This window comes from Cebidichthys violaceus, unplaced genomic scaffold (genome assembly GCF_023349555.1).
Source record: "Cebidichthys violaceus isolate CVI_PGR_0920_01 unplaced genomic scaffold, fCebVio1.0.p SCAF_7, whole genome shotgun sequence".
Taxonomy (NCBI): Eukaryota; Metazoa; Chordata; class Actinopteri; order Perciformes; family Stichaeidae; genus Cebidichthys; species Cebidichthys violaceus.
This window is the reverse complement of record NW_027176927.1, coordinates 7,383,269-7,392,994: the sequence shown is the minus strand read 5'-3', so window position 1 is coordinate 7,392,994 and position 9,726 is coordinate 7,383,269. Positions and strand designations below refer to the sequence as shown.

General features: G+C 43.7%; 1 protein-coding gene across 2 annotated transcripts; it reads right to left on the bottom strand.

Annotated features, from left to right (window-relative positions):
• Window positions 1–35: 35 nt before the first annotated feature.
• Window positions 36–9,576, bottom strand: tex10 (testis expressed 10). Of its 2 annotated transcripts, none has more exons than XM_068736115.1 (16): window positions 9,526–9,576; window positions 8,715–8,906; window positions 8,424–8,611; window positions 8,001–8,327; window positions 7,696–7,908; window positions 7,282–7,534; window positions 7,087–7,199; window positions 6,710–6,957; window positions 6,421–6,556; window positions 5,516–5,685; window positions 3,993–4,170; window positions 2,853–3,069; window positions 1,275–1,355; window positions 971–1,155; window positions 627–837; window positions 36–541 (listed from the first exon to the last, which is right to left on the bottom strand). In XM_068736115.1, exons 2-16 carry the CDS (start codon window positions 8,895–8,897, stop codon window positions 419–421), a joined length of 2,826 nt encoding a protein of 941 aa, XP_068592216.1. In that variant the 5' UTR covers window positions 8,898–8,906; window positions 9,526–9,576; the 3' UTR covers window positions 36–418. The 2 variants fall into 2 exon arrangements, with proteins under 2 accessions (XP_068592216.1, XP_068592217.1); XM_068736116.1 differs by lacking the exon at window positions 9,526–9,576 and adding an exon at window positions 9,261–9,357.
• Window positions 9,577–9,726: the final 150 nt, after the last annotated feature.

The following is a 9,726-nucleotide window of genomic DNA, read 5'->3' as shown; positions in this document are numbered from 1 at the left end:
AAGAAATATAATAAAAATAGACCCAAAACGCAGCGCACTTGGATTTAAGTTTATTTTCGGGTTTTTTTTCAACCTTTTTCGGGGGGTTTTGTATCAAAAGTGGCCAGGTACACTGGACAACATTCTGCAACAATACTCCGAAAAGGAAAAAGAAGGACAAACAATTACCAGGCTAAGAATGAAGCAATAAAGCAGCTCAAGATACAAAAAGAACTAGAGCTGCTAAAATAAGAGTGTTAAGAATTCATTGTCACTCATAATAAACAAACAAACATGTCACTCGACTGTATTCCTGTCTGAAAGTGTTGTTGTATGTATGTCATCGCTTTTGTGCTGTGTGAGTGTTTTCTTTGTCAAAGTCACTGTGAGGTGTTTGAGAGGGTGAACTGGGAAACACACCAGGTGGCGGTCTGGTAGGTCAGTAAATGTCTCGAAGGCCCAGGTTTCCACGGCGAGCGGAGGATCCGTGAGCCACAGAGACGGTATAACAGTAGAGCAGGTCCGTCAGCCATTGCTCCCTGGACGCTCCCCGGGAATACCTCTGAAACACATACAGAGAGAAGTTAACATCCTTAAGCTCTCCATCGAAAATTGTCGTCTTTAACTCAATCTCTGTGAATTTCTACCGTGAGCTGTTGTATGATCTCCTGCAGCAGAGCGGCATTGGCCAGCAGCTGGTTCTGGATCGGCGTGTGCTGCAGCAGCATCGACAGGATCTGTCCCAGCTGTGGCAGCTCCTCTCCACTCAGATCTCCAACGCGCATCGACTGCAGAACCATTCGAAGCAGGCGAGGAACAGAGCTCAATGCCGACACACAAGCACCCCATATTGCCTCCCTGAAAAATGTGACACAGAGGTGTTTTAAATCCCTATCGTTGTGCGGCTTCATCACCTGATAATGGCAAAATGCTACTATTAAGGTCAAGATTTCCTATCAACAGGAGGTCTCGATGTAGTCATTCAACACACCTCTTGTGGTTGGTTTCGGCCGGCACCTCCTGCTCCAGGGTGATGAGCAGAGCCAGCAGGCTGAGGCAGCACTGAGACAGGAAGCGCAGCATGGGCTCAATGGGCAGGACAGACAGGTCCAGTAATCTGGAGACAGCTCTGAGCAGCCCGGCCGCCATACTGTCAGGCACCACTGCTAACTTGGTCTGACACGCAGAACGGGGTGATTATTCAGACAACAGCAGTAAAGCACACAACTACACAAACAACGGTGATTGAGAATTCTTAAAAAGTTGTTTCCTGCTTAATTAAAACGGTTTCTTACCAGGTATTTGCAAATGCCGTTTTGTAAGATGTCAAAGCACTGAGACTTTGAACCCAGAGTTTCCAGACAGTGGCAGACTTCCTGTGAATGAAACCAAACATCATTTCATATCAAACAAGCTTTTTCCAAAGAATTCCTTCAGTGATAAAGTGCTTACAAGTGTGATAGAGATTTCTAATTTTAGAAATGCAATGCAACCACAAGACTTTGGGCTTTCAGTTGGAGATTTGAAAGGTTTTCTATTCAGAGTTTTGCTTTTAATTCTATGCAGTGGACTACAAAAGTGCATTTCTAAAAAAATCCCAGAGAAAAAACTGCACTAAGCCTTATATTCTTAGGGCTACAAAAGCTGTGACGTATTGACTTAGATCAAATAATGTATGCCAACAACACGTCACAAATCTAGGGAAACTGTTCTCATAGTTTCATGGAGTATCCAAAACATTGGCCAAAACCCTCTACATTTTCATTTCCAGATGTGTAATGTCAGGTAATGAGCACTGTTCTTAGTAGAAAAACAATGGCAGGGTTGTGAAATAAAAATAGCAGTAATGACCTTACTGAGAAACGATTTAAGAGAAAATTAAGGACAAACATCCGTTTCAAACAGCTTTAACTTCCATTCGTCAGACAAACCATATCATTGCAGTAAATAGACAGTTCCTACATCCCCGTCTGAATAAGGTAAGGCCTTTACTTCATCGTTACCAAAGTAAAGATTCACTAAACAGCATCTACATTCTCACAAAGGGAGACGAGACGAGAAGCTGCCACAAACTTTTTTACAAGTGAAAAATAAGGCCATTTCCTCATTAACTTTAAATCCAAATCAAATTCTCATTAGCTTTTATCAAATTGCGTGCTGAAATGCAGGAGTGCGTTGCGAGCCAGTGCGTGTCAGAACGGTGCACCTGTTGGCATTCTTGCCGTCATTAAAAACAATCCCGTCTCATTAGTCGAACCAGAGTTGACACGGTCCGTCCCTTAATGCCCCCCCCCCCGTGTCCCCTCCCTCCTCCTTACAATCACTTGCCTGTGATTGACTCAGACAGGGAGATGAGAGAGGCAGGATCTGAGGGCTTAATTGAGGAGCGGAATTAGTGATTATAAGCCCCCCCCCCCCCCCCCCCACTTGCTCCCACACACACTTGCCCCAGGGCATAGTAATGTTAACTGTAATTTCCTGTGCAAAAATGTCACACTCCCATCATGCCATGGGCTCTCATTAGCATTTGTGCATATGCGCTATGCCCGATAACCACGCATCTCCAACCTGCGCAACGCGATAAAGGTTCCCCTCTCAGCCGTAGTGCCACGATAAAGCTTCCACCCTCTGAGCTCTATATGAGAGATGGAGAGGGACCAGGGGAGACTGAAAAGACCACAGCTGTGTCCAGAATATCAACACTTTTCAATTTTCAAAACAATGTCTTCTCTTCCTCTTCCTTCACCTTCCAAGTCCCTTCTAGGTTCATTTTCAAAGTTGTGCCCAAATCTTTTCTGATTGGCAGTGGCCTTGGTAAAAACTTATAATGTATGTGAGGGTTTGGGGTGATTATGAGTGTGCAGTGTACGCACCTCGACAACATCCCAGTGGTGTGTGAACTGCTCCAGCGGCGTGGGGTAGAGGCTGAGAGGTGAGAGGGGGGAGGGAGGAAGGGCGTTGTCAGCCTCCTGCAGGGAGGAAAGCTTGTCCGACGAGAATCCCGTCAGGGTGGAAAACAAGAAGCTGATGTAGTCCACGTCCTGCAGAGCCGCTTCCTGGCTCCCAACCGACCAGCCGCTCAAAGATGACCTACAGAACACATTCGGTGAACACGGTGGACAATTATCTACTCGAAATCTGCATTAATCCCAAAGCCACGTCTTTCTGAGCGTCAAAACATTTAACAGCTTGTAGTTTCTGAAACTTTTTCAAAATGTTACTTTTTGGAAACACCACTTGATTTCAAAATAACAATTTCCTGGTTCTACATTCCTCATCACTATTCATGACACCCCTTTTTTTTTTTTTTTTTGAAAGCATCATATTGAGGATAATAGAGCAGAGAAATAAAGTTCTTTGTCCCGAGGGGAGGATAGATCTGTAACAGTAAAAAAATGTGAGTGAATAACAAGTGTGTTTTGTGAAACCCGGGAGGCACATGCAAACTGAACCGTCTCCTCGGTACTCCATGACGATTCTGCATTCCAGCCTCCCAAAGAGCTCTTTGTATCAGACCCATTACACACACATCCCATCTGAAGTCAGCTCCCTTCCCTCTAAATTTGTACAACACTGGCAATCGCAGAAGGCCAGACACACAAATGCAGGCAGACACACACACACACACACACACACACACACACACACACACACACACACACACACACACACACACACACACACTGTACCAAGGAAAGGTAAGCTGTGGGTGTGTAACAGAATATAAAAACGGCTTTTATTATCACTAGAAAGTTTAATATTTTAAATATACAGGGCATCCACATCAACACCTGTCAACAGGTCTGGGATCCATCTGTGAAAGCGCAACACTGCCATCTGAGGGTGGCAGGAGAAAGTGCTTTGAGTGTCCAACACTATTTACTGATACTGAACTGTTTGAGTCCAGAAAGTGAGGGCATTCCTGTGCTGTCAATTTTTGTCTCCTCACACACATTTGGCAATAAACTGAGTTCATGTGGCCTCTACAGGTGTGTTGGGTTTTCCAGGCTCACCGAAGGTGTACGATACGAATCAGAGAGGCAGTGAGGCCGGCAGAGACTCGTCCAGCGGTGCAGCAGTGGCTCAGGTTGGCCAGGAGAGATTGGGACATCTTGGGTAGAAAGTAGAGCAGTTGCACCATTCGTTGCTGGGACTCTACTGGTAAAAGCACCATAACTCCTTCCTGTGGATCTTCACACACACACACACACACACACACACACACACACACACACACACACACACACACACACACACACACACACACACACACACACACACACACACACACACACACACACACACACACACACTTTACATGTAATTACTTAGAAACAGCAATGGACTGCACCCTCTGGGGATATAAGATGAAGCTCTCACAAGAAAATTAAAGAGATACCCGGAAAACTAGACTACGTTTGAACTTGTAAAAAAAAAAAGGGACAGACAGGCATAGCCACGACAGTGAGGGCTCAGATAATGTGTGTGTGTGGTGTTATGTCTGTCTCTGACGCACATGCTGATGTCAGAAGCCCTCGGACAAAAGGAGTCTTGTGATAGTGAATTGCCGGCTCTGCGGCAGTTTCTATCCGGACCCCTCCTCTCATGGCCCCCCTCTGTTACAAAACAACCTAACTACCCTAACACCCTCAGAGTGGTGGCTATGTTCGGGCTTGTTACCACCTCCCATGTCTGGTCGTAGTTCAGTTTTACAAAGTTGTCTGTGGTGGGAAACATGGAGCTACACCACCTCCTAGAGAAAGCACGGTGTAACATGTGGTTCATTGTTCTCCCGGCATAGTAACAGTTTTATCTTTGGTATTGTGGCGATCGTTGTTGCATTCTGTATTGTATTTACTGTGTGTGGAAAGTAAAATGTTTTTTTCACAAGTAAGAATTCTTTTATTTTTCAGGAATTCAGTAGTGGAAATAAAAAAACATCAAAACTAGAGAGCCTACTTTTATTGCATCTCCCTTTAATTCATTTTAAATCTGAAGCTAGAACTGAGCTGGAATTGTATATTTAACAAGCTAGATATAGATACTATAACGACCATCTGTGCATCCGGAGATGCAACAAGTTTCAAATCACAAACATCTACAGTCTTCTGTCCTAGTGACAAAAAGACTGAGTGCTGTAATAAAATCAAAAGGTGCTTCAACAAAGTATTAGTTTCAGGGTGTGCATATTTATGCAACCAGGTTATTTTATTTATTTTTTTATTATTTTTCCCCCTAAAAGATTTCAGTTTGTTTTTCAATTGAATTGTTCACGTTATAGGTCACATTAAAAAGGTGGAAAACGTTCTGACATGATTTATCTTTGTCTCATTTTTTTTACATCACAAAAACCTGGCCTTTTCACAGGGGTGTGTAGACTTTTTATATCCACTGTATGCGAGTTGGTGATGTCTGCTTTTCAGGCACGGCTGTGATATGAATCTGATTATTCTATCTAATATTAATTCTATTTGATATCACAAAACCCTCTATGATCATTGACCCTTAGTTGGTCCCTCTAATTGAGTGTGCGTACCGTAGAGCATGCAGGCATGTGTTTGCAGACTGTTGAGCAGGTCTTTGTGTTTTCGAGAGGCGGCAGCCTGGATTGACAGGATGAGTCGTGCAGAGAGAGCTGGGTTACGCTGGCCCAGCTGGGACAACTGCACAGGAAGAGATGCCAACCAACGACACAGCACCTTACTCCTTCAGAGAGACGGAGGGAGGGAGAACATACAGGTAGACATCAACCAAAGGCAGCCAGAGTTACAGTTAGGAATGACGTGTCTGGTTATAAAGAAGGAGCAGTGGAAGGTTTTGAATCTTAAGAATTTTCATTTGGGACTCCATAGGTCCAATTGTTGAACAGCCAAATAATGTAAATATGTTTAAAAAATAAAATAAAGAATATTAGAGCGCAGTGCTTCAAAAGCCAAGTGGACTTGGTCCACTTTATTATATTATATTATAATAAATAAATATATATATATATGATAATAATAATATGTCTTAAGCGAGGGCACAGCCCTGGATGAATTAGCTTGAGTAAGACGTTATTTCGCAAGGACTACACAACACATGATCCTCATCAACCCTTCATGTAATAGATACTGAATTGTAAGTCGCTTTAGATAAAAGCGTCTGCTAAATGACTGTAATGTAATGTAATGTAATGATTGGATGAACAAAATTGCTTCCTAAACAGTCACTGGTCTGTGCTTATAAATGCACAAAAGCTGAGGTTGTGAGATGTTGTAGTCTGGCACTGCAAGACTATCATGCCATCGTGCAAGGATATTGTGTTTTCGCCAACAAGTTGGGTTTTAATTGATAAAAAAATTATTTAATATTCAAAACAGCTATTGCTGTGTTAGCTGTGTACAAGCATTGTAAATCCTCAGTTTGATCTCCCACAGGTTGAACAACAATGACTGAGGTTACCTCGCTATGTGTGTATTTCCTTGCTCCTGCAGGTAGAGCTTGCTGTAAAACGACAGCAGCAGCGATCGTGTCTGTAGAGTCAGGTGCTTCTGCTTATAGTAGACATACACCGCTGCCAACAGATCCTCTGTCACTGCTGCACAAATTAAAAACATACATACAAATATTAATGTTAAATTATATATTCTAGTTCACCAACTAGTATGTGGATACCAACCCATAATCTTGACCTAAAGAACTGAAATAAACACTTGTATCCCTAAATCTGTAGGTGTGTGCACATGCTTACTTGTGCTTCTCTGTGTGAACACCATCTTCCACACAGTACCCAGTAGCATGTGGAGCTGCCTGTAGCTCAGTTTCACTCCGCTGCCCAGAGTGTCTCGGACAAACGTCCTGAGAGGTGTCAGCCAGTCTCCATCTGTCTCTCGGCCGGGTCCTTGCCTCTGGCTGAGGGACACCATAACTTGGCATAGTGTGATGTTTAGGGCCAAAGGCTCCACTGTCAATCCTGGGACAGCTGCAGTCTGCTTACTCCTAAAGGAAGGGCCGAGGGATTACAGTCGTTTGAGCGAGTAAAAGTCTTCATAACAGAAGTTAAGATTGCAGAGCCTGAGTAGTTTAAACAATGATAATTCAAAACATTAACGACATGATATTACTTACCTTTTGAGATCAACCTTCTTTCTATGTTTTGGTGTGTCCCGAGAACCATAGGGAAAGTTTTTCATGAAGTGCTGCTTGAAATCTTGGAGGTATTCTTTGTAGAACCATGCATCCTACTCAAAGACAAGGCATTTTTAGTAAACCTCTTCTTGTACAGAATACTACCGTGTGATGCTTCTCCTCTCCTCGTCTCACCAGTGCCTCCTGGTGCTCCCTCTGCGGTGCCAGTTTTCTCATCAGTTGCAGAATAGACAACACCTGGAACATTACCGACATGGCATCAGGGGTGAGCAGGTGAGCGCCCTCAGTGGTGTTCCAGGGACAGTCACTGGTGCTGGCTTCTACCCACACTTCAAGCAGAAGAGGCACCATTGTGGCTGCAAAGCTCTGAACAGCCTCAGCTGAGTCCAGACCCTCGCCCACTGTGGGTCCACGGTTCACCTCCGCTCTACAAAGAGATAGAATAAAATAAAGAATAGGATTAAGATGAAATCTAATTGTTCAAAATCAACTGAAACAAAAGTTCTTTATTTGTTATGTCACATATTCATATAAATCCTGTCTCCGTTTCCTATTCCTTGATGGTAACAGGAGTTTGTGTTGTTGTACCTGAGTCTAAAGGTGGAGTGGGGGGTTGGTTTGACCCCAGAATGCTCATACACCTTCACTCCAACCTTGCTGTAGGTGAGTTCTTCCCAGTTGAGATACAGAGGTGTAAGCTTGCCCTCTCCACTGGAGCCAAATGCTCCTTCAGATGGGATAAAAATATCACTTTCCTCCACCGGTCTTTCCTCAACTACTGCCTGCAGAAAGCGTCCAAGCCTGAAATACAAATGACACAAACCAAAGCATTAGCAGCTAGAACTTTGATTTCACTAAATTCTTTAGAGTATGTGTGCACATGGCCTCCATACCTGAGGAGCACAGATAGCCGCCACTGCTGACTAGTCACAGCCCTGCTAGGGTTGACTGACAGTGCCCATGTCCATCCCTTAGCATCCTGGGGCTTTTTGGCTCCTCCACTGCTTTGTCTGTGAGAGATCAACTCTAGGAAGTTAGTGATGAGTACCGCAGGCCGAACTGCTAGCAGAGCAGCGTAGTGTTCCAGCAACACATCCAGGATCTTCATGGCATCCTCCTGGATGCTTGCCTCGATGTGGGTCATGGCGCAAGATAGGTGGGCACTGAGGACGGGGTAAAATGGAGCCACTCGTTCTGCAGGCACAGACTGTGCAATGAACCTGGAACAATTTGACAGTTAAGCCAATGTTATCTTAAAAATACAGTTTTGTTTTTTTTACTGTATTGTATTCCTCAATCACTGTTGCTTCGCTAACCTGAGTACACGAGTAGCTGCCACACGAACGTTGCCATCCTTGTCTGTGAAAACAGCTGCCACTTCAGAAAGCAGGCGAGACAGATGCTGCTCCAACAGAGACGGATTGAGGGACAGCAACTCTCTCAAACCCAACAAGGCACTGTGTTTTATATTGGGACTGTAATGGTGGAGCTGAGACAGGAGGTCCTGGAGCAGTAGAGGGAAAGTGAGACAAAGCAGAGAAATTAAAAGTATTCCAAAAGTGAATGTGTGGTGAAAGAATGTGTTAGTCAACAAGTAAAGAGCTTACATTGATACCAAGGTGTCTGTGCGTGGTGGGGCCACTTGTGTCTCTCTTCAGCTGTTCGGTTAGATGAATTCCCTTTGAGCGGAAGTTGGTGTTGGTGGCATTATCAGCTTTGGGCTTCGTCTTCCCCACCTTTAACTTAACCTTCTGGAAGTCATCCTGTCTCTTCTTCTTCTTGGACTTCATCACTGCAGTCTGTAACCAGGAGGTATGCAGGTGAGATGATGGGAGTGAGTGAGTGCATTGATTTCAGTAAGAACCATACAGAACCACTTCCATACGTTTGGTACGGACAGCTCTAGTATTCAAAGTATTAAAAAATACATTTTGTGGCACAGTCTGTACAAACTGCTTATTTGTTTTCTCCGAATAGTCAGACTATGAGAGCGTTTAAATCATAACGGGCGGCAGCTGTGTTAACGTCAGCTAACTTGAGGTAGCTAGCTTGTAGCTAACTGTACATCATACATGACCGTTCTTTATTTAAATTACCAATTGAAAAAGACTCGGCCACTACCGCGATAGGTTTACACAGCACCAAACACTCACTCGGTGTATGTAGGTAAATATTAGCCCCCTGCTATCAATTATCAACACATATGAAGGGAAAATGTTCCGTTTTCAATCTCGTGTTGATGCCTCGGGTCCGCTCAGTGTACCGGAGCCAACGATATAAAACGTGTAACGTGACTTGGACCCCATAGACATTTTTTAAGATGTCCCCGCAATATTTCATGCACACACTTGTCATTACAGTTAATCAAATACAAAAGGTATCCCCAAGTGACATGAGAAATATAAACGTGTTCAATACCTGGTTAAATTTCTCTCCAGCAAGGTGTAACGGTAAGCCCTGGCACACAAAACGAACGTACCTAGTTGTCCTCACAAGTGCCTTAGAAACATTATAATTATAATCATCAATTAAATAAATAACGTAATTACAAATGGCTTGGCAATGTGACTTATTTTGATTCTGATTCATGTTTGAAGGTTTCGTTGTAAAGTGCGAAGG